The sequence below is a fragment of the Colossoma macropomum genome, unplaced genomic scaffold (assembly GCF_904425465.1).
Source record: "Colossoma macropomum unplaced genomic scaffold, Colossoma_macropomum, whole genome shotgun sequence".
NCBI classification, from domain to species: domain Eukaryota; kingdom Metazoa; phylum Chordata; class Actinopteri; order Characiformes; family Serrasalmidae; genus Colossoma; species Colossoma macropomum.
Window position 1 is genome coordinate 6,642,471 of NW_023494801.1, and position 26,115 is coordinate 6,668,585.

At 38.7% G+C, this 26,115-nt stretch overlaps 1 protein-coding gene across 11 annotated transcripts in view; it reads right to left on the reverse strand.

The window, feature by feature from the left end:
• Window positions 1–25,395, reverse strand: part of gpatch8 (G patch domain containing 8) — a 50,351-nt gene extending 24,956 nt beyond the window's left edge. For 3 of the 11 annotated variants that reach the window (XM_036589202.1, XM_036589206.1, XM_036589199.1), the window contains exons 1-3: window positions 25,305–25,343; window positions 9,399–9,476; window positions 6,730–6,765 (exon numbers count right to left, since the gene is read on the reverse strand). Coding sequence is in view for 1 of the 11 variants with exons in the window: in XM_036589195.1 (XP_036445088.1) it covers window positions 9,399–9,476; window positions 25,305–25,349 (123 nt within the window). In the remaining 10 variants the exon portion in view is untranslated. Of the gene's footprint in view, window positions 1–3,588; window positions 4,148–6,729; window positions 6,766–9,398; window positions 9,477–25,304 lie in introns of those variants that run through there. The other 8 variants (XM_036589200.1, XM_036589203.1, XM_036589197.1 and 5 more) reach the window with 5 other exon arrangements.
• Window positions 25,396–26,115: the final 720 nt, after the last annotated feature.

Sequence of the window (26,115 nt, forward strand, 5' to 3'; positions counted from 1 at the left end):
AGTGTTGGTGGAGAGAGAAGGAGGAAGGGAGGTGTGCAATGTGCTGCTATTAACCCAGTGAGACGAGAGGGGCAAAGGCGATGGGAGAGAAGAGACTGACGAGGGGTTTTTAAAGGAGACTGAAACAAAGAGGGGGATCTACGGGGATAAAGAGAGATGTACATGGCAGCATGTGTGCGTGTGCTATCAAGTTGCTGGAACAGATTTTGAAGCCTTGTGTGTATATATGAATATAAATCTGTGTTCGGTCCCGTATGGTCTTACAGCTGCTCTCTAACAGCAGGAATGTCACGCATACTGTGGAGAGGGGTGTATGTATTTGTCCTCACAGCAACTCAATATTGATTGAACAATTCTTCATGAAATCCCAAATTTCACCACAATTTGATTTGATAATCTTGGAATGATCCAGAATTATTTGCTGAACACACAAATGTGAGGGATGCACCAAAATTTCCACCACCATAAAAATTCTGAAAGTGCACTTTTTTACTCTTATTATCTAGAAATGTTTGGCAGAAAAAAAAACAAATTAAATAGCCCTGTAAAGACTTAACTGTAGTGAAACGAACTTGAGAAACAGTGCTTAAAAACTTTTTTCTTTTCACTCTATAGTGCACAGACACCATCAAACGCCTGAAAGCCATCCGCATGGATTGATTACACAACTCTAGACGAGCAATTTATAATCTCTGTTAATGTCAGGCATCAAAAGGGCTTACAAGAATACTACAGGTTCAATACCACTTACCACTTAGAAAACATGACATCCTGCTCGATACAAATTGCCTTGGAAATTACTTGTGGACTGTTTTTTGTAGTCGACACTGGATTTCGGTCGAGTGCATCCCGAATTTTGGTTTCAGCCAAGAATTCTCATTTCAGTGCACCATTAACAAATGTGAATAAAGGAAATACTTATTATGGACAATACAGAAACAATCTCAAACAGACATGATAATGTTTATGAAAATAGCCTAAAAACTTTACTTTCACCAAAAGCTGTAGCTGTAGTAGAGTCACCACCTTCAGACTGAAGTATTTTACAGCCCTAACTGTATATAATTACAAATGGACCAACAGAAATGGTTCAAAAGTTACTGGAATAAAACCTTATAACATTACCACGGACTTTACAAGGTTTTCTTGCCACAGTGACGATGCACTGTAAATGAATTAGACAGAGTAAGTCTGTGTTGTTGTGGAGGTGGGGTGATACTCAGAAGTGGCAGCAGGGTGTCTCCCACTGCCAAACCCCTGAGGTATTTAATAGTGTGTTTTTAACTGGAACCCAAACGGGACAGCTGCTCTCAGACCTCCTGTGCGTATGTGTGCGAGCAAGATTGAGAGAATGGGTAAGTGCAAGAAAAAGAGACCTCACACTTTCCTGTTAACGGACAGTCACAGCAGGGAGCCTGGGCAGGGACAAATAGAAGGACATAAGCAGAAAGATGGAGAGAAAAAGAGAGACAGAAAGCCAGAGAGAGCGAGAGATGCAGCTTTATCCAGTTTAAGCTCATCTTCCCAGGGATTTATTTTTATAAATATTCCACTGAGGAATGACAATCAGCCTGCCCTCTATGTTTATGTTTGCTGAGTCAAATCCAGGGCTGCATGTTTTGGACTAAACACCATACTGCGAGTACACTGCTACATATTGTGACTGCAATACATTGTTCTGTAAGGCCTATTTATCTCTCATTGACAAACAGTCAACCTAATATCAAAACTGACCTTTATTCAACCTTGTTGGTCATAATAATTACAGATCCTCATACTATATAAAAGACAAATTTCTTATGTTTTTGGTAATCTTCCAATAAAATGTAGTGACCTTCACATGCTTCAAAAATCTTTTTGTTTATGCCACTGCATACTGGGGCTGCAAGATTAATCGGTTTTATGTTGAAATTGCAATTTGAAATACTGCATTATAGCCTACATTTTCAACATTGCTGCCTTTACAACTTCTAAGCAGGGAAATTTAACCCAATAACACTGAGCTTGTCAGTTGCCTGTAGATGAGTCAGACCAATAAGACATAACCAAACACCTATGTGCTGTGTACATGACAACACAATCACAACTAACTGGTAGTCTGGCACTCCAGCCTTTAACCCTCAAGCCTGACAAAACTGCACTGTTCCTGGCCAACAAATAAGGCCTGGACCTTAATTTATAGACATTAAATTAAGCTGAAGTGTGGACCTGCCACTGCTGCTGAAAACAGTCCTTGAGGACACACTGAACTACATCACAGAAGAGAAACAAAACAAGTTGATTCACATTAACTTTAGAGACAGGTCAGTATTAATTTTCTCAGATCACCTGAATGTAAAGGTTCAAGTTTTGCACATTACAGGCTTCGGTGACATCAAAGTACTGTGAAGCCAAATCTACACCATTCTCCACAGCTTCTAAAATACATCCATCTGTCACTGACATAGTGGGTCAATTTCAATTACACATAGTTTACAGTCCTAAACTAGAAGTCCTGGATGACCACGCTGGAGAGAGCAATTCTGGATATGTGTGCAGGGGTCAGGGCCATGTGTGAAAATGACAACTTATGACCTTTCCCTCAGAACATTCTTGGATTCATCTTTCAGACAGACTGACGAGGGGTGTGTGTGTTGATTTGGCCCACAAGACGTAGTGTGTATGTGAGAGCAGCTGGCAATGCTGAATGTTGAATGTTGCTGAATGTGTTCCGATTGGTTTCTAGAATAAAATCCTCAAAACAAAGAGACACCTGTCCTGAGTAAAAATGACTGCACTTGTGGCCCGTTTGTACATACAGGCACGGATTTGAAACGAATGTGTGCTTTTGTGCCCTGACACAGCTACAGTGAGCCAAGCATGCAGTTACTGCATCAATAAACTCCCCTGCAGTGTAAAATGGAGGGCACTGACCTCCCCTGCTACCGTGCGTGTGGGTGTATGTGTGTAAGAGAAACAGAGATAGAGGGAGACCACTGGAGAGAAGGAATGAAAGAGAGCAGAGTCAGTACAACTGCACATAAGAGAGTCAAACGCTCAGAGCAGTTTTTGTTTTGTTTTATATGCGTATGTGTTTTTTAAATATATATATATATATATATATATATATATATATATATATATATATATATATATATATATATATATATATATATATATATATGCGACTTTGGATGAAAACAAGGTTTATCTACAATATCAGGACCAACAAAATGTTCTTGACTTTGTAAACCATTATTTTCTTCTTAAATAAATATAATACGTTTTTGACAACACTGATCTTTTTTTACACCGTCAATGAACTTTCCTTTGAACCACTCATAGTTAGCATGATAAATGTTGCAACTACAGTCCTGATGAAGCTTATTTCGCCCACTCATGTAGCAACAATAAAATGAACTGCCTTTTAAACGAATGAAATCCTTTCATAAGGGCCAAATGTGAGCAAGTAAGAAACAAGATTATCACTATTAAATACATCTTTATATATAAGAGATAAATGTATGCCATATATATAAACAAACGTGGGTATATGCGTATGCATGTGCGTGCAAGTGTGCATGTGTGAGCAAGACAGGAACCACTAACTTCGTAGCTGCCCAGTGCACATCTCCCAGGTTTGTGGAGTGTATCAGGGACAAACATAAAAGGAAGGAGGGTTATGGTCAGACAGAAAAAGAGAGAGAATGACTGCTACCAAGTTAACACATGCAAGGCTAAAAAAAGTATCAAAGAGAGAGAAAGAGCAAGATAAAAAGAGGGAAGGAGGAGAGGGGAGACAAAAAGCATGAGAGAGAAAAAGAAAGAGAGAGACAAAGAAAAAAGATCCCAATTTTAAAAAACCACAGACCTCTAGCTGCCTACGGATCACACACAATGAGTGGCAGAAGAAGGGCGCGGAGAAACAAGAGCAGGACACACACACTTCCTCGCTCACTCACACACTCTCTCAGGGATGGCTGTCACTGTCCCAGCACCACTTGCTAAGCGTCGACTGGAATAAAAGACTCTTCGTGGAAAAACAGCTCAGATGCTCTTGCTCTGGTTCCAGAACAGGGGGCCAAAGGGTCAAGGCACTTGCCCGGTACCAGTATGTGTGCACACTCTTCTTGTATTTTATCCCAATTAAGACATTTTCTGTGGGTTTCTGTGCCAAAAAAAGTCAAAACGTCAAAATTCATTTATTCAAGGCCATATTTCAACCTGTATTTACCCCTTAAAGGACCCATATGCTACATCTTTCTTGTATTTAATATTTTTTAATTAAGGTCCACTTATGACATTTGTGTGGTTTACATGCCAAAACATTTATAATTAATTTTGATATGACTTCTTGCCAACCTCTGTTTATTCTACAGAAATAAACAGGCTGTTTTTTAAATGTGCATTTAAGACATGATATAAGCAAAATGACTTCTGCTCTAATTGGCTGCCCTGTATTGTGCCTTATTCAAAAAAAAGTCCAAGCTGAGACACTTCTTATAGCTGTAGCATGAACGGGAGAGGTACAACTGCTTTATGCTGAACAGGCCGATATATGCAAATACAATGGTGTTCATAAAAATTCAAAACAAGCTGTTTTGTGGCTTAATTCCCACATTCCTTATATTGAAAGAAAGCCAAAGAGTTTCAATTTTCCATGACATGGCCCTTTAAAACTCAACTGTTTCGTTACTGTGTCTCTAAGAAAGATACATGTAAATAATTTCTGTTTTGATTGGTTGACCTTCATTGGGTCTTACTCAAACAGCAGGCTTGTCTGAAACATGCCTTATAATCTGAACAGGAATGGGTGGAGTTAGACTAGTATAGGCTGAATATGCAAATGTGCTATTTTTTTTTTTTAACAGAAAAATTTACTTAGTTTCCTAATATGAAATATTTGGACAGAGGGTCCATGGCACATTTAGAAACTTTAACTTCTACAAAATGTCAAACTCATTAAAAAAAAAACCCTCATTTTTCTATGATATGGGTCCTTTAAGTGACACACACTATACAAACTGGAGTCGTATATCCTTATTAGTGGCTATAATATTGTAATGCAGTGACAGCCATCATGCCTGGTGCTGTAACGCCCCAGCATCTTTCTGTATGTGTGGTCACTCTGCTCTCCACACCCCTCCATAGACAATAGCGCAGGAGCAGGTATATTTTCAGTCGTGCAGCTGCCAAGTTGCCTCTCCTACTTTCCAGCCCTCTCCAAGGTCCTCTCTGTCTGGCACCTGCATGCGGGGGATGTAGCTAAACTGTGGAAAGATCTAGGATAACAGATCTGTTATTTGAAAGGCCTGAGAAATCTTGCTGGAAAAAGGTTTGCGCCTTTTCATTTTCTGCTCAACTTTCAGTTTCATTAAGCAATATTAGAGCTGGATTAGTTTTACCAGAGGAGGTTCTGCAATATAGTCTACGGGACTTTACAGGCCAATTCTTAGAGGCTGCAGTATCTGCGCTGCTATCTGTGAAAGGCCTGTGGATCGAAAGGTCATAGCCCGGATGGTCACGTCAGCTTTACGCCACAGGACGCACTCAATAACAACACCAACACACTGATTGGAACAGAACTATTATCACTGAGGGAGATCCAGGTTCAGACAAATACAGAAGACAATTCACTCCAACATTATTATGGTAAAACTCATACACAGTGTAGATTAGCAGTGGATTAAAATCTTCAGTCATCATTTACATTACAGGACTTTCCCAAGTAAACCAATCCAGCTCCAAAACATTTTATGGTTAACTATTTACATAACAGCCCCAGTCAGGAATCAGTGCAATGTGAACGTCATTTTTTTTGCACAGCATCAACAAAGAGTTCAGAATATAAAACCCCTTATTAAAACATATATGAGCATTTTCTATGATTCAAATTAATATTGTGGTAGCGGCATTATTTCAGCAATTCTAGATTGGGGCATTAGGTAAAATGAAAATGAAGTCAAATTCAGTCTTTTGCTAGATTAATTTGAGATATGCTTTATCTTATGCCACAGTATAGCAGAATGGGAAGATAACATACAATAAGCGAGCAGCACACCACATTACTAATGCGCAGTTAGTTCATGATGTGTGCATTACTGCTGATGTTGACAAAAAGCATCTTAAAGGCTCTGTATATATGTAGCCCAAGCACACTGGCAAGATTTCTCTTTGTGCTAAAAGTCTAGCTTCTGTAATCTTTCATGGTAAATGAAATAAATTTTTGTTCATTATATACTGGTCTTTAAACCTGAAAGAGGTTTTACCCGATTGATATATCGAAGGGCAACATGGAGAGGCGGAGGGCGGACAAGCTAGGCACACAGAAAGAGAGCAAGAGAGAGAGACAGAGAGAGAGACAGAGAGAGAGAGAGAGAGAGAGAACCGAGAGCTGCCTGCGATATTATCTACATGCCTGATCAGCGAAAAAAATGCAGTCCCAGTTGCACAAGCACCATGCCAGCACATAATGACAGAGGGTACTGTACACCGAATCACTGTGTTGGAGAGAGAAAGACAGAGAGAGAAAGAGAGAGACAGAAAAAAAAGGAAGAAAGAACGAAATAGAAAGAGAGAGAGAGTCTGTGAGAAAGAGACACAGAGTAAGAGAAAGACAGGAGTGTGTGCAAGAAAGAGAGAGAGATATAAAGGGTGAGAGTGAGAGAGATAGAGAGATAGAGTGAGAGAAGCGTTACAAGGAGCCCCTAAAGAGACAGGAGTAGAAGAGCAGAGCGTGCAGATACAAACCGGGTCAGAGCTGCTTAGCTAATTGGGGCCAATTCGCTGCAGGAGAGAAATGTCGAACACCCCAAGTTGTGTACAATACTGCAAATATCTGAAATTACTGTCCTACACAAACACTAACACAAAAACAGAACACATACACACGCAAACAAACACTGATCACTGGTGCACAGGCATACACACACACACACACACACACACACACACACACACACACACACACACACACACAAAAGCACTTTAACTTCCATGTTCTCTCTCAAACAAATTCACACAACACAAACACACAGTTTCCCACCCTTGCACACTGTTTGTGAAGTGGACAACACACTGAATTCACCCAAATGCATTTCATGAGAATGTAAATCAAATAAGACTCATCTCATCTCTGTTATGTTAACGGTTTTACATATACGTGATTGAAGGGGCTACATTTTCTAAAGCTACAACAAATATTCAATAAATTTGATGATTAAAATATCTTGATAGAGTAAACAAACACATATAACTAGCACCTGCCAGCTATAGTCATACAGAAGACACAATTCCTCCATATCTGATTTAAGGCAACAGTATCTGTCTTAACTTCAAGTGGAGTCCAAATACGTTTCCTACGGCTCCAGACTGCTAGTTAGCTTTAAATAAACGCACAGATGTTGCATTTATTTCCAAAGTAAAAAGACAGAGGGCATTCTAGCTGGCTGTCTGGAACAGCAACAAAATGTTTAACACATTTAAAAGCACTTTTAACAATTTACCTCATAGTATTTCTTTTAAGGTTGATGAAAAGGTGAAAACAAAAAGCAACATAAATAGAATAGTAAGTAGTAACAATGTGTACTATCAACGAATGTAAAAAATAATAATTTATCTTTTTTTTCATGTAGTTATTCAAGAGAAACATGTCTGGGGCTTTATCTGAGTCAGATTATTTAAATGTTTAAAAGTGGTTGGTATAGTGTCGTGGCTAACACCTCTGCCTTTGCCACTGTAGACTATAGGCTGACTGAGCAGATATACTTAATTTCTCTCCAAATGGGCTGTTTTTGTGCCCGCTTCCCTATGTGGACTGGAAAATTATCATTATGTTTTGAAATTGATGTTTACATTACCACGTCAAAAAAAATCAGCATTTCATGCGATGCATGTTCTACCCCAAACCACTGGGTATAACACAATTGATTTTCTCTTTCCACATTAGTGAAATCTGCTCGCTTTTGTGTCACAAACTTGTGTGTCTGTGTGTGTTAGAAAGAGTAACAGAGATGCTTCAGGACTGTGTGATCTAGAGACACTCTGGCCATCAAGTAGGCTCTTGGCAGCCTCCTACACAGCAGTTGGTTTAGGCTAATCCAATTCCTCAAAACCATCACAGCCTAAAAAATGCCACCCTACTGCTGAATAAGGAGAAAAATAGGCTCTGCTGTGGAACGAGCAGAGCAGCAGTTATTTTGGATCTTGGGGCTGCCATAATCTGAATCAAATACCAAACAAACATAATAGAGACTAATTTTGATATCTGAGTATCATTAAGAGGTAGTAAACAGATCCAATCAAGTGTTGGGGGGGGGGACGGGGACTTTAATATCAATACTTTTTATAATATTTATTCAAACTTTCCTCCAGTTGGAGGCATGAGTTTATGTTAGACCAAAGTAACGTTAGGAAATAATTTGAAATACTGAATACACAGCAAAATCTTCTATTAAATGTCAACACATAACCATGTAAGATATTTTCTAGTAATAGTAATTAGAGATGACACACTACCACTTTTTTCTTTTTCCAATAGTGATTTTGAAACCTTGAGTACGAACAGACTCTGATATTTTATTCTTTAAAAATTAAGCTTTAAAAAGTGATATTTTGAACTGAAGCACTTTATTGGCACTGAAGCACTCAATTAAGATGAGCCTCTAAAAGTAGGCCATCACACTCAAACGTGGAATTTTTAATTAACCTGGTTAACCATGTTTAATTTAGGTTCAACTGCCTGTGCATATATTGCATCATATGAATCTCAGATCCCAAAATGTCAAAAGAATACCTGTGTCAAGGTTTTGAAAATACTCTTGTACTCTTGAAATAAAGCTACATTTCAGTTTGTCCAATGCTTCTGACCAATCAAGAGTGTTTTTTAATGTACTTCGAAATGGGCACTACTGTTTTGTAACAGTCAGTGTGTCGTCCACTCCACAGTTTAAAATCAATAAGCATGTAAATGAAATAGAAAAGCCTGGAGAATCACAACACACAACACACACAGACAACGCCTCATCTCTCTCACTCACGCACACACAGCGCTCATATCTGTGATCAAGCAAGACAAAAGAGGGAGGACTGATCACAGTGATTGGTACAATTCAACAGATCTCCTCCACATCATGTGACTATGGTAACTATGGTAACAGTTGTACAGGTGACACCAGAAGTTGAGTTAGGCTAGCGGGAAGGTTCTCTACAAGGGCTCTAGAGGGACACGAAACATGATAGCGGGGGAGTTTGACTGAATTTGAGAGAGGGAGAACACTGGACGAGATCACGACACTGAAAAGGGGCGGGGCTGACAGCAGAGGAGGTGTGACTATAATCTCTGACTGGACCAATCATCCGCTCACACACAGTCAGTCATCGATTGAGTCCAATGGCACGAGTTATAGGTGGGACCTTACCGATTCTATGGGCTTGTCCAGGGAGGCCTGTTCCAACTCCAACTGGCCCTCCTCATACTGGTCGAAGTGATTTCCACCCTATTAGACAGAGAAAGGAAGACAGAGGTCAGAAAACAAAGACTAGGACTGCACAATAAATCGTTCCTTTTGCCTAGCCCAAAATAAGTCAATTCGTCCTTCCCAACAATCACAAAAGACGGCCCAATTTCAGGCTGGTCTTATGCTAGACAACTTTGAAAAGACTTTTGAAAGACTAAAGTCTCAGATCTAAAGAGAACATCACATAGTTTTTAGTCACAGACTATGATTTTGCAAAGACTGGGGATCTTACAGAGTCACTATATGCAAGACCGCAACTAGATTTTGAGATTATTTCCCATCACGCACCTGGTGGAAATTTACAAGCAGAGAAACCTTTTTCCTTTTCTTGGTTCTCTGTAGAACTGTATAATCTGGCAGATCATCACCAAGATTTTTTTAATTAACTGGTAAAATGTGCGGTTACTTTTATACGTAACAAATTTTTACATATCAACAAACCATGCAGTGATTGAGCATTCTTGATTGGGTGTTGTAACCTAAACCATAAAAACAAAAACAAAATAAGAAACCACTGTAACAGAAAGTTAAAAAGATTAGGCCATCACACTCAAACATGGAATTTTTAATTAACTTGGTTAACCATGTTTAATTTAGGTATGTAACGGCCTGTGCATCTACTCGCAGTCCAGTTGTGGCCAGTTTTGAATATTAAACATGTTCAAAATTTATGACTCAGCGCCCCGTAGTGTGGAGGAAATGACAACTGTCTCATATGAAATGCAACATCATGTTTGAAGGACTGAGCAGAATGGAAGAATAAAATGCATTTTATCTTTACTGACACAATAATAATCGTTTTCTTTCACATATGACACATTTGACTTTATTGTTGGTTCTTGCTCTGTTATTTTATCATATTCTGACCAAAACCTTTGTGTGTGCATTAATTAGCTCTCTTTACTTTCTAATGTCTTGTGAAACACTTTGATGGCTGCTATACAAATACTAATTTTATCTTCTTCTTATCAGTATTATGATAACAACTAGCACAGTAATCTATGTCTTGCTGTCATCCACCATGTGCTCTGATCTTAAGTCACGTTTGTTTGCAAGATCTCATTTTCTGAATGTCAGGACCACTGATTTGTGAGAATAATCTGAAAGTGTTTTTTTTCCCCTCTAAACATGGGGGTGGGTGACTGAAGGACAACCAATGACACAAAATCTAGGAAATCTGTCATGTTTAGGGACTCACATAATTTTCATAAATCCTGCAGTGTGGGCCAGGCACAAATCGGTTAGACAAGAGTTCAAGAATAATCTTTAAACAAGGCATCTTAAGGCGTACTGTGTAGACAAACTCGCTCTATTATTTGCATGAAACCCAGCAACCCTCCCTTGAGCATAACAGAGTGGGAGAAATAAGGGCACCTTCAGAAGGAGGATGTAAGATTTATAGTCTACTGCACCTGCTCATCTTTTTTTCTTAAAGAGAAGAGGTCACTCTATTAAAGAAACCCTCTCCTACTCTCTCTCTCTGAAAACCTTCACAAACATCTGAACACATTCTGCAAATCTTGAACCATCATAAAAATCTTATGTCTTAAAAAAGTCTCAAGGCAGGTTATGCCGGCCTTACACGATAGAAGGGCTCTAGAGAGAGAGAGAGAGAGAGAGAGAGAGAGAGAGAGAGAGAGAGAGAGAGAGAGAGAGAGAGAGAGAGAGAGAGAGAGAGAGAGAGAGAGAGAGAGAGAGAGAGAGAGAGAGAGAGAGAGAGAGAGAGAAAATGCAGGCGTCACTGACTGAAATCTCTGTAACGGCAATTCAATACAATAATCATAATAACTTAAACTGTAAACTGTTTTAATATTTCAGGTTCGCTGAGCCTGTAACACGTAAGGAAATGTGCAGAGGACTTTAAGAATGCCATTACTGAAGAATCATCAATTTTTTTCTAATTTTTTTCTGTTTTCTGTTACACTGGTTTCTTATTTTGTTTGTTTCTTATGGTTTAGTTCAGGACACCCAGGCGACAGTGCTGATTCGCTGCACGTTGTGTTGATGTGTAAATCTTTATATAAAATTACAAAAATTAACTGCACATTTTTCAGATTAATTAATACAATTCTGGGTGATGATCTGCCAGAGTATACAGTTCTATAGTGAACTAATCCTCCCATCTGTACCACTATAGAGTGGAAGGAAAAGTGTTTATCTGCTTGTAAATTTCCACCAGTTGCATAACGGGGAATAATCTCAAAAATGTAGTTGCAGTCTTGTAAATAGCGACACTGCAAGATTCCTAGTCCTTGCAAAATCATAGTCTCTGACTAAAAAACGCGACACTGTCTTTAGATGTGAGAAGGTGTCAGACTTTAGTCTTCCAAAAGTCTTTTCAAAGTCTTCTAGTGTATGGTTAGCATGAGAAACAGCATCAAACTGGCCACCATGCTGATGTTAGCTTGGTTACCCACAAAAATACAGCATTTTATTTATTCTGACAAAATACATGTAAGATATAATTCTGCATGAGGTTGAATGGGATTTTGCTCATGTTCTGCATAGCCTGTTTAACCTAGCAATAACTGATACACTCTAACAAATAAATGTGCCAAAGGGTTCTTTACACAATACCTCAGAAGAGCCATCTTCGCTTACCCAAAGAACATTTCAATAGGTGCGTTTACATGCGCTTAATAATCCGATAACTGCAGAAAATCAGATTTTGTCAGTAATCCAATCAATGCGTTTACATGCACCCGAGTAATCAGATAATGAGAAACTCTGGGTCTACACGAGTAAGACAGTAATCGGATTTCTGCAACCCGCCAATAAACAGAAGAAGACGTGGCGTAAACGTAATATAAAACTCAAACTTCATGCCGTAGCTTTAAAAAAAAAAAACAAAAAAAAAACACTGCGCCGCTTTACCTGAAAATATGAACTATTAGCGTCGCTCCAAAAGTGTTTTGCTGCGCCTCGCGGCAACGCTGCCTACTTATTTCCGCTATCGTTGTCTGTTTCGCCCACAGACTGAGAAATACGAAAGAAATCCGAGTTTACATGAACTGAGAAATCTAACTGACTGCTGAGCTAAAATCTTTATTGGATTTCTTTAGCAGATTTCTAGACCTTACTCTGATCTAAGAAATCGGAGAATGCTGTTTACATGACCCTTTGAATAATCAGATAACTGCAGAAATCCGATTATGATCGATAACATGTGAACAGTGATTCTGTTCTAGAGGAGCATTTTTGTAAAAGAGATGAGAAGGTGAAAAACCCTTTTACTGTCACTCAAAGAACCCTTTATGGCATAAATAGTGCACAAAAAAGCTTTTGTGAGAAAAGCACGGAACGGTTAACTACAAAACAATACTCCTTTAATGTAAAGACATTTCTATAACCAAGATAGAGAGAGTCATCCCAGAAGGCTGCATCTCTCTCTTCGACATGTACACACACACACACACACACACACACACACACACACACCTGTGTGCTGTCAAATGAGACATGCTGCTGTCATGTCCTGCATCCGTGCTTTGCTCTGCATGCCTTCACCAATCCTTGCTGTGGTGAGCAAAGCCCCGCCTCAATGACAAACCAGACCTCATGCAATAAACTACATCTACTACAAAACTACAAATCTCACTGAAAAGGAGAAAAAAGAAAAAACAGGAAATATGTTCAGTGGGCCCCATTTATAATTTGCATGTCAGTACCAAAAGGCCCTACAAAGTATGAAAAACCTGGGTGCTATACAAGCACATGGTAGAATAATAACTTTTTATTTCTGAAATTAGTTCTGACCATTTTGTCCACATCTCACCATGTATTATTTTGGATTTCATTATCGGTTTTTATGAAACAGAACAAGCTTGACCTTATTAAAGGGAAAGGTGCAACACTAATTGCATATAACAAGTGGGTCATTTTAGACCGAGCCAATTCTACCACTACATCTCTCTCTTTTTACTCAGCTTTGTGTGGATCTCAGGATCGGCGTCAAAAACATACAGCACATCTTTCCTAGGTACTGCAAACGCATTTAACCAATGACCGTATTTCTGAGCTTATATCCGAGCTCTAGCTGTCAAAGGTCCATCCATCATGACCAAAACAGCCTAACGTAGCGTAAAAGCTGAGTGCCATATACATATTTTATTTGAAAATACTGATGTAGCACACAGTCCACAGTAGGCTTGGGCGATATCTAAAACTAATTACCACAATATATTTCAGTTAAAATACGCAATTATCAATAATATTCCTGCTGAAAGTTCAGACCGAAAGTTCCACAACCACGCCCTCATGCTTACCACATTAAAAACAAAGTGTTTTCTGTAGTTACAGTGGTGTTTTCATAATTCAGATAACCACTAACACACTTAATCTGTACATACCACACTGCACATTTCACTCAGTAAATCACAAAGCAGACACAGTGGGCAGTTTACTCTACCCGAGATTTTAAAGGTCCCATTATTACTTAATGATTTAAGAGTAAAATTGAATGAAACATTATGTGCACATTTTATTTAATATTATTTCTTACCCTTTTCAGAGACATTCATTCATACATTCATTTTAGGGTTTTTTGTTTGTTTTTTTACTGCAGAGAGGCACTTTGAGGCAAGCTGAAGTTCCCAGGCACTTCAGCCTTCAACATTACAGTGCACAGCAGAGAAAAATAACACAGGCAGTTTCTTAAGAAACCTCTCGCTCTCTGTGAAACTCACTACGGGTGCTCGCGCCTGCACACACCTGCAAGTTAGTCCTCTCTAATTCTCTCCCAGGTCTTTTATCAAAACAGCGATTATCGTCTTTTACACATCACCATCGGGGTTACTTGTCCATCATCGACAACATCCGTCTAAATCACCCTATCGCCCAGGCCTAGTCCGCGGTGGATAAATCAGAAACTTGAAAGTCATATGGAGCAGTAGGAGGGACGACTTCAGTCAATCAGGAACTGGTAATCTTCCCAGACATTGGTTGAAGCTTTCTGAAGTGTGCAATCACTAGACATCTTCACGACACACATATATCAAAATATTTTGTCTTCTGAGCTTTGATAAATTTGGATAATACTTGATACAATGCATAAACTTGTGCTACATTTTAAAAATTTTATGAAAAACAATGATTAAAATGCTTTAAATATTGCACTGTACTAAATCCAGTTAACAAGGGCCAATTATACTCAACTGGACTCCAGCTGTCATCAGGATTCAAACTTTTTTTCAAACAATTCTCATTCTTACTTCACATCGTCAAAACATCTTTAATTATTGTGACGTTATATTTCAGCCATAACGTCCACTCTTATTTGATAGCTTCTCATAAATCTCTTTTTAATGATACTTCCATTTGGTGAATGCTGGGGAAACTGTGACTCATATATGCACGTTATATGCTCAGAAATTTATCACTAAAACAATAACATATCAAATTGCCTCTTGTGTGTCAGCATATTAAACAGCAACGCTGCACACAGCCCATAGTGACCCTAGCTGAAACTACATAACAACTTGTATGTGTATACATAACAAATGCACATTCTGTGTTCACAAAAAGCAGACTGAGAAATAATGACACATTCGAGTGGAAACTCAGTGGGGACAGATCAGGTCCAATTCCTTTCCAACAGAAACAGCAAGACACAAACCACACCTGCTCAGTTTATACACACCATCTCTTCTGCACTCTAGAAAACATACACTGCAATTCAAGCAAACAAACTCATCTCAAAAATCAGGCCTTGTTCCATAGCACAAAAAGCACTGCATCATCATGTTCATAAGTCGTGACAGTGATTACTGTTTGTGATCAACAGCGACTGGCAAATTTTGACAGTGACACCAAAGTCATCCATTAACATTAACCCAGAGCACAAAACAATCGCTCATCCCTTTCACAAGCATGTCTCTGTCTACATCTACCTCAATTTAACATTATTGCGAGGGCGATTAAAATACACCCCAGCACCATGTTTTATCCATTGCTGAGACCTGGCATTTCATCTAGCACTGGTAAACAGCAGAAACTGAAACATCTGTTCTCTCATCAATGCACTTCCCTTCCGAAAAATCATGTAGTGAATCTGCAGTGAAGGCTATGTCAATGCATCTATTAACCTCTTATTCTCCAGGGTATATTTTGTTTTTTCCATCTGAATTTACACAACCAAATCATAAGGCAAATTATTCAGTAACTGCATGAAATAAATGTATTTTTTTTTTATAAAAGCTCCCCTCAAATTAACAGAAAATGTGTTTTATGATCATACACATATAGCTATATGCTTACAATTTACTACTGAAAGCCAAAAATCTCTTTATAAAAAAGACGCTCTTTATAGTATTTTATTAAAATCATTTTTACAGAGTTTGTCACTGAAGAGACACCATCTGTTTATAGTTTCAGTAGACAAAAAAATTGTGAATTCAGCTTCTTTTATTATAAGGGTTTAAAAGTTACATTACCCATCTATTTGACTGGAAAGAAGACAGTTACAGCTCTCATATGACACCCACTTTTTGAACGTAGCTTATGAAATATGAAAGTTATGAAGAATATGACAAAGTGCGTTTTGGAACCACCGGTGGTCTCAAGGAGTTGAAGAGGTTAAAGATGCAACGAAAGAAATTCTAGCACAGATAACCGCCAAAGATTAATGCCTTACTGCAGCCAATACCTGATAGCAGATCATACTATGCTTTTTTCACATTTTAAAACAAGTTTACATAAACCATATATGGAGTATAACAAGCCTAAAGCCCTGTTCTTACTTGGTATTAACATCTGTCTTGAGAAGATGAACACAGCTGCTCTGTCTCTGTTGACCCAGATGATTGAGGCAGTGCTTTGTTGCTGTCAGCGTCTCTGAGCTGCATTAAACCCGTTTACACTTGTACTTAGCATTGGTCACTTATTGTCAGATCACCAATGATGAATGTTAATGCCGGGTGCACAGAGGGCCTAAGACGGCATTCAGACTTGCCAGAGTTGGGTCGATTACAACAAACCCTGGTGTGATTACTCTGTAGTGCGGTTCGTTAGAGCAAGTGAGAATGCTGCCATCCTAACTCTGGTGCACACGCAAAAAAAAGCTTCAAAACGGACTCTGGTGCGGTTCGTTTGAAGCATGAGCACAATACAGACCAAAGACATCTAAGCGGATCAAAAACAGAACGGACGGTCATCTCCTTTCTCCTTTCTGCATAGCTTATTTGGTATGCTGAAAAGATGAGCTTCTGATGCTGTTTTAATCCGTTCATGTGTTTTATCATCTCTTTATAAGCTCTGAATGGTTAATTATAGAACGGATGGCTTCAGTTTTAAACTGACGCTTGTTCGAAGTCATTATAAAATACTCAATATACACATCTGACTGCACACAAATTATATTATGTATTAAGGCAGCAAGGTTTATAGGGTTTTTAAAAGCAGTAAGCCACTCGAGGGAGTTCATCCTGCTTTCCGTTGCGCAAAACCACGGTAACATAGGGAGCCTCGTGGCTAACTGCTCTAATATCACAAGACAGATAAAAACAACGAGCCCAGACAGAACAGACAACAGAATGATTCATAACGTTTGGTGGACATCATCACTGATATTTTATGTCTCAAAATCTATCCAATCAGTTGTGACATCTACTTGTATAAAGTTTGTTTACAGCTTTTGGTTTTATGTTAAAAATGTCAGTGCGAACGCACAGCAAACCAGAGCTAAACTGCAACAGTGTATGGTTTTCTGCTTTGGACCGGATTAAGGAAACTGAACTACAAGTATAAACACCCCCTAAAACAGGTTAAAACTCTTAATATGGATCAGCGATTGATTTTACACAGCATTATACTTATTCCTCCAAACATCTACATTACTTCAATGTAAATATCTTACATTATTTAGCAGACAATCTTATTCAGAGCCACTTACAATGGTAGGGGAATGTAACGTTAGCAGTCATTCCCAGTGGCATGTAGCAGTGGCATTCCTGTCCGGAGCCAAATTAAATGTCCAATGTTTTGTGTGGGGGGAAGTGGTGTTATGTAGGGATGTTGTGGTGGCAAATTTTCAACACTTCAGCATAGAATTGTTGCAGAATATTTACATGCCTTTAGTAAGTTGCACTGATTAAGACAGGAGCAGATCAAAAGCAACAGGGCACTGGTGCAGTGCTGCACAGTAGAGGTATTGCTACTGGTACTGATTGGAAATGCAGTTCACTTTACATAGCGCTGCCTTCACAGCCAAGAAAATGTCAATATGTGCAGCTTTGTGTGATTTTTGCAGCCCTAGTGTTATCCACTATGCTATCTGTTGAAAGAAAAAAAAACAAAGCACTAGTGACTACATAAGAGTAGATGAAAATGGGATGTTAAGTTATCATTTGTAATTTTGGGCCTTAATATCAATAGTGAATGGACAAATATTTCACATTTATCAGCATGTGGTGTACATGTCTCCACCATCTATTAGTTAAGACTAGACTCCATCAACTATTGGGTCTTCCCCTCCTCTTTGGGTTTATTCCTGGATAAAGGGAAGGCGGGGCAAGGCCACAGAAAAACCCTGGCCCTGGCAAAATGACGACATTCAGCCCTAAGAGGACAAGTATGAGGTAGTGTGACTGACACCTCCCTTGGGGAATACCTTCAAGTGCAGCACATTTCTCTGCTGCCTCAGTTCTACCCCCATCCTTTTTAATGGAGCACTGGGGATATCTCCCTGCCAACAAGGGGATTAGTCTGGGACAGTTTAAGTGCACGTCTCTCAGGAGTTAGAGATCATCGAGCATAGTCAGAACACAGATTGCCAAGAGAACACCAAAAAAAAGGGTACGATATTGCTGTTAAGGGGAGAATGGAGATTTAATGAGTAAGAGAGCAAGGATATCTAGATTCTGGATTTTGGTGAGGACAACTGAGCTCCTGTTCTGAACAGACACATCCTACATTTTCTACATCCTGTTCTGATTGAATGCAGAACAATATAAGGCAGCCAAAAGGCAGTCCTGGCTGAAACACTCCTTATAACTTAAAGCTAAACCGCTGTACTGTGATCAGGTGGATATATGTAAATTCATTGCTTTTGGTCCTAAAAATCATTAATTCACCAAACAGGCCATCTGCAATTTCTATACAACTGACAAATTCCTGGTTAGACTATTGTAACGCCTTCTTGGCTGGTTTTCCAAATAAGAGCATACAGTACATCCAGAATTGGGCTGTATATATTGTAACCAAGTCTCATAATTTTTTTGCATATGCAGAGTGTCCTACTTCCTTAAGTACATGCTACAGTTTCATTGAGGTTTCTCTGCTGAAGTTATGTTTCATGGGTGATCATGCTTGTAATGTATTAGGCCACCAATTACGAAATGAGCTTCCTAAAACTCTTAGAAATTTCAAATCTTCACTTCTTTTTAGGAAATATTTACCTTTTTAAATGTGCTCTTATTATGTAACTACAGTTCTACTCATTATTTTTTCTTATATTTCATTTTATTCATTTACCTTATATGTCTTTTATTATTTTGTAGTACCTTATTTATATTCTTGTGTGAAACCACTTGAGAGGACATTGCCATGAATGTATACTACATAAAAATATTACATATTTTATAATTATTATTATTATTATTACTATTACTGTTACTATTATTATAATATGCACTAAGGAGTGAACAGTATGTTTTGAAAATGTTTACATACATTATCAAACTCTTATTGCAAAAGCACGAGGAAATGCTATGGGCCCTTTAAAATGCTAGTGAAGACAAAAGCCAAGACAACTTTCCAGCAACCCAAACAATACTAACGACTATGAAACTGCACTATGAGTAATCTGTTTGCACTTTGTTGTTGTTTTTCTGTAAGCAAAAACTGCAATATTTAATTTTACACACAAAATGCAGCATCCGTAGGTGAAATTATCTTAGGCATGTGTCCCTTAGCATAACATCAAGCTGTGAGTCATATCAACATCTACAGCTGGGGGACTGTTCACAGAGACTGGAGCACATGGTGAAAACAAGGCCATATGAGAAAAATGTAAAGACCAAACAAAGAAGCAGAGCTGGTTCTGGTCTCTGCGGTATAGACACATCTTCTCTGACCTTATGAAGGCACTGTGAGAAGGTCAAGAGGCTTAACGAGGTTTCAGTACAGAACAGCCTGTCAGACAGATCCACAGCATGACCAGCAGTGGAGCCAAGGCAGTGCTGAGCAGTACTGACAAAAATCTACATCACAGTATTTTTCAACCACAAGACAGCATCTGAGGATAAGTGATTCATATACTTAATGAGGACTGGTACTTAATAAAAGAATGTCTTGCATGTCCAAAACAGCTTGTTTTAAAGTACTTTCTAAGTTATAACACCAAGTAATTTTTTTACAGTGCTGCAGTGTAAAATAATATCCCTGAAACTATATAGCAATATCATAGTGTGACACCAACACCAGCACATACGAGCACCAAGTCCACACACAGCACGGTGTTACAGAGCATGATGGGGGAGGAGGAAAAACTAGATTTGAGGGAGAGGGACCCAGAGCTGTCAACACAGCCACCAGCCTCCCTGAGGAATGCCACAGCTGCGCCAGACTTCAGAGCAAAGTGTGCCATGTAGGAAAGGCTGTCCATCTTCACTGATCACAGAGACACAGACTCAAGGTTATCCAAAAACAGCTGAACACTCGAGGCAAGTGTTGCCACAGCCAAACTCCACATTAGTGGCCCAAATAAACAAGCAACAGTAAATAAATAAAAAAATAAATAAACATACAAGCTAAGGAAGTAAATTACTGACCAAGTCACCATTAATTAACAAATAAAACTGCTCGACCAACACTATCGGACAAAAAAAATGTATTAGTTTATTTTTCTTTTACTTCCAATCAATAACAGTGCCTATTTGAATGAGTGGGTTTATCATTCAAGTTGAGTAATGATGTTTTTAAATTATACGCCGAAGGGTGCTACTGGTAACTGTCTCTAATAGAAAGGCCTACAAAAAATGAAGCACGCAGCTAAAAATAGCTGTACTATTGACCACTTTTCAGCAGGACGAAAGCTACACAACGTGCCATATTAAATCAGACATCAGTAATCAATAAGACAGACAATACTTTGCCCATGTTCTCTGAGACAAAGTGTGATGCACAGCACTCCAAGAAATTCACGTGTGTGCAAAATTACAGAAAACGTGATGGACAGCACTGGCTTTAGGGGGCTACTGAGGCACCCTGAGACAAAGCTAGTGCCAGTCTTGGCATTTATGTTTGTTTTAATTTGGGTTTGAACTGAGTGATAAATACAAGTTTATAATTTTGGAGTACTGAGCTTTCAGTGTCCCACTGTTGTACATTCCACTCACTTCATGAAGCTTTTAATTTTTGGTCATATATTCAAGAACATATTAAAAGTTGAGATATTTTGAGGATTAATGGCGATTTTTACGCTTGCTATTTAATGATGAATCACCTAATAAAGGTCAGTTACCGGTCAAAAGAAGCCCACAGGCATCCGGGAAATAACTCGGGAGAGCACAGGGACCAAAAAACATCAGAACCAAATTACTTATAGATCACCAAAGGACAAGCCTTCCAATGTGTGTCAGAAGCATGGATTGCAAACACACAAATGTTTTGAATTGTATTTGCTAATTAATGTTTTCAGTAGAGCTACACATCGTCCAACAATGGCTCTGCACATCCGACAGAGTATTGAGCTCTGTTTCAGTATCATCAAATGCACATAAATCCACAAAAAAAGGCTGTGTGGTGAGAAGAAAGTAGACCAGTGGATTGGTTTTCTGGCCACAGATGCTGGTAATCTTTGCAATTCACGCAGGCAAACGGTCAAGACATCTGAATCTATAACATCACCAGTCGCAAGACAAAACAAAAAGAATAGATGGAGTAAGCAAGGAGACAGACATCCACCGTCTGACCAGGCAATGAAAGTCCCAGCTTTGCACTGCTCCTAAACAAAGATGGCCGTTCTTGGCTGACTGATTGAGAGAAATGTATTTGGTACCCACTAATGCCGCACGGTACGTCAACTGCAATTATGATATGCCATACAATGAATTTACACCAGTGAATCCTTGATGTGACTTCATTAAACACACTGGGAATGTTTGAGGTTGGTCGGGATGCTAAAAGCACAGAATGAAAAAACACAGAAAGTGACTGAAAACTATTGGTTAGAAGGATCATTTGCTTATTATAGGTTTCTATAATAGTATTATTATAAAAATACTGCAACAAACATTAACAAAAGAATATGTTGTACAGGCCCAATACCCAAAATTGGAAATATTTAGTGTGCTTGTGCAGTGTTTGTTTTACGCTGGTTTAAAGCATTCCTTTCCATGCAGCAGTTTCTCACGTACTGTATTATGGCACAAGTGCACGACCACAGGACAAGCAAAACTAGTTTTTCTTGTCACTGTTTTATTTTTTTCACACACTAATAAATACAAACCTCAGGTTAAATATTGAATGAGGTTTTATTTGCAGATTTTGATAACTGCAGCCAATTAAACATTTGTCATGCTGCTTTCGACAACAAAAAGGGCAGTGGTCTTTATTAAATGAGCAATGCTTCAATTAAAGCAACTCTCATTTATTTGTTTTTTGCATCAGCGCTAGTGAAGCTGTCTGGCAATTTATTAATGTAATATTTTCAATATAGCTTAACAGAATGGCAGGTGATTTCACTTATTTACAAAAGAAACAGGTACTGCTTATCACATAACATGAAATCGAGTTCTGTAACAACAGTGCACTGTATTAATATTCATTCTACTAGTTCATCTGGACCTCTAATACAGACCTCACATTGCAGAAAAAATAAAACAGGCTAAGCCACACTCTCACATAAATCTAGTTATTTTCATTGCTGTAACTGGAAATTGCCAAAAGCCATTTAATGTGCTTAATAGTACATGAATGTACAAGAAATTCCTTGTCAGGAAAAAAATACATAAGCAGCACCATGTCTGATCAAAATACAAACAACAGCAGCAATCAGACTAATCCTGCATCTAATTCCTGACATACTGTCAGGTCAATGGTTCACAGTTTGTAAATCTACAGAAGGACAAAACCCAACTTGGGGTCATCATGGGAAAAAAAGGACATCTGTTTCCTTCATTACTACATAAATAAAAATATCCCAACGAGGCCGTTTTAGAAACTTTTTAAGAGTGAGGGTTGAACATTTGTCAAAAAAAAGGACCATCTGTCCACGAATAACACCAGCTTTAGTGAAGGAGGACAAGACATTGAACTAAGTGAGAACTCTGGAATAAGTGAGAGAAACAAACCTGACAGAATGTAAAACACAAAGCTGTAAAGAGGCTCAAAACAAGCAGCAGCATCACAGTATAACAAAATAAAGTGGAAAAAAAAAACCTTTAAATTTTCAGATTTAGTCAAAACGTAGCTGACCGGCTGATCTACCGTATAAAGTCTGCTTTTTTTCATTTTGCCCTGGAGCTATGAGGCTAATATACTGAACAAAAGTGTCAACGCAACAATTTCTGATCAATTAATTTAACTGAAAGCTCAGGGTGGGTCATGAAACCGAAATCCCACATTAGAATCTGTTGTAATCACCGCTGGTCTGTAGCTTTTTTTCCCCCCAAAATTCCTGTATAATTAAATCATTCACGTGTTAAAGTCATTCATTGTGGTTTGATGTGAAATGCACCATCTAGAGAAACTTACTGAGTCAAAACTGTTCAGCTTAATGCCTCTAAAAACTCACAAAAAACACAATGATTATAAATGCATTGCCTGATATCTGAAACACTGTTGTATATAATTTTACGATAAGATTTAGACCATAAATGCATGTTTTTATTCCATTAACGGCAGAGACATACATGCTGGGTGTTGTAAGGCAAACAAATTCGTAAATAGAATTTGTTTACCACTATTTTACCATTATCAAAATTACATGCACAAACTCAGAAAACATGTGGAAGTTCACTGGTCTTTTTAGATAGTAAATAAAATGGCTATGTTGCATTGTAAACAATGCTTTCCCTGGCTCCTATCACCACCACTGTAAAGAAAATTGGCCACTATGTTTATCCAGAATGCACCATTTTACATCAAACCACTCTGAATGACTCTTTACACTTCAACGATTGAATTATGCATGAATTCATGCTGAAAACTTGGTGGGATTCATCTTTAACAGAAACCAAAATGGTGATTCCACTGTGCCATTTTCTTTCAGTAAGAACCAAAGAGACTACACATTTCACAATCAATCCAGTGTCACAGAAAAAATGCCTAATATGGTCCATTCGAGAGCTATTCAGCCACCTCACTATGCCACAAGTAAGAAGTTCACGTCAACTGAGCAAAGTCAAAGACTAACACGCCACGCTCTGACAAGAAGCGAGCCTGAAAGAACAGTTTACGCATTATGGCAGATGGCATAACTTGCAAATCGGGCAAGCAAATGCAAGTGACACAAACAAGGCTTTGTACTGAGTGAAAAGACAGCCACGGTCTGAAAAAAACATTCTGCATGTAATTAGCCTGCAGTCGCTGGGCTGGACAATGAGACAATATATATCAGTATCATGATAAATTCTCACAATACAATACAATATGCCTTTGGGAACATATCGTGGATATCATCATTACTCCCTAACACTGACCAACTTCATGTTTCTTTATAAAGAGAGCAAAATCAGCCGAGTTTAACCAGATATAGTACAACACAGTATGCAAAATATTTAATCAAAATGACTGTGCTGCAGTTGTTAATAGTATTTTTTTAATGCAGCACTACTGGCTCTTTTTTCTCTGCCTCAACTGAGCAAATGTCTGAAAAAATAAATATCGTGACACATCGTGCATCTTGAGAATTTCCTGAAGTATTGCAATACTATATTTTTTGCCATATTGCCCACCTCTATGCAGTCATACACAAACAAAAATAAATACTGTAGTTAGCTAAATCAAGCCAATGAACTTGGTCTGCTAAACCTGACTGTCACAAGAACGCGTAAAGACGTTTAATACACAGTTAATCTGTCAGAAATTCCCAGCTGGACACATAACCTAATGTTACATACTACAGTAACGCAGCGTTAGCTCAACCTCCTGCTGTTATTTCAGTTCAGTTCTGCAGCTTTATTCCGAAACGTCCCACTGCAGTAACGTGAGCTGAGGTGGTCATTTAGACAGGATTAAAACATTATGCTAACGTGCTAACATGGGAAACAAGAAAACAGCGCGCAATGCATGCTGTCACGATATACTCATTAGCTTAGCAGGTTAGCTTAGCAAGCAATGCACCGTCTTCTCACAATAAAACAGGAGGCTAAATGACGAAGCTGCAGTCAGCTTCTTGTTGTTCCAATTTTCCCGTTCCACCTTAAATGGTGCAGCAGCTACATTCTGACACCTCAGGCTCCACGATGTAACTGCTGCAGCATTTAAGGTGGAACGGGAACAGTCGAACACGAAGCTGGCGAATAGGAAACCGACTTCAGCCTCGTGGCTAAATGCTTGGCTAATAAGCAGCAAATCCACCAAACAGGCTTAAAAAGTCCAAGCTGCAGTCCTGTTCTAAGCGTAATGTTATATGGCGGTACAGTAAGAACCCGTTTGCGAGCAAAAATGTGAACAACAAGCGCCAAAATCGCTCCGCTTGTCAGCGAACGTTAACCAGTTAGCCAACTAGCGTAGCTTAGCTATCGGATTTCAGCTTTTAGCGAGTGGAGCTCAGTCGTAATGCACTGAGATTAAATGTTATGCAGTAGAAGACACTTTGTACACTATACCGTTTCGCATGTGAATCATTTTTAGTCGTGTTTTTACCTGGAAATCACGTTCCTCGTTAAACCTAGAAAATCTGTCAGCCATTTTCTCTCCGCTCCTCTCCGTCTCTACCCTTCGCTTTCGGACTCGAACCTCTGTTTGACTGACACCCCCAGAACGGAACAAACTGGCCAATAGCAGCGCGAGGAGGGTTGACTGACAGCTCATCTGTCCAATCAGTCAAGGGACTGACACCTCAGATGACTTTTTCACGAGTTGTTGCCCCCCCCATCACACGCCACAGAACAACCATCACAAATAAACAGGCTGTGTTTTGGCTTCACTGACTGCGCTTATGTTTTCTACTAACATGTTGTCGCTCCCTTTCTATTCGCTGTGGATTATTTAATGTATTATTATAGCTAAGAGAGCGTTTGGTCTGTGTTGTACTTGTCAGTTATTTGTGCAGAATATAGAGGCTAAAATAAGCCTTCAGAAAGGCAGCTTCAGCAGCGATTTCTGTCGCTCCTCTCATCCATTTCCTCTGTGTTTATGCGTTATGAGTTGTTTTAGTGCATCATCAGTATTTTTTATTGATCCATATTCATTTGATACAGTGCTTTAAACTGTAGATAACAAGGGATCAGTACAATATCAGATAAGATGATAAGATAACAAGGTGAAACATAAGATAACAAGGTAACATAACAGCATATATATGTATATATATATATATATATATATATATATATATATATATATATATATATATGTGTGTGTGTGTGTGTGTGTGTGTGTGTGTGTATGCATATGTATAGGTAAGATATGCATATGCACACTAATATTTACACACAAACACACACACATACAT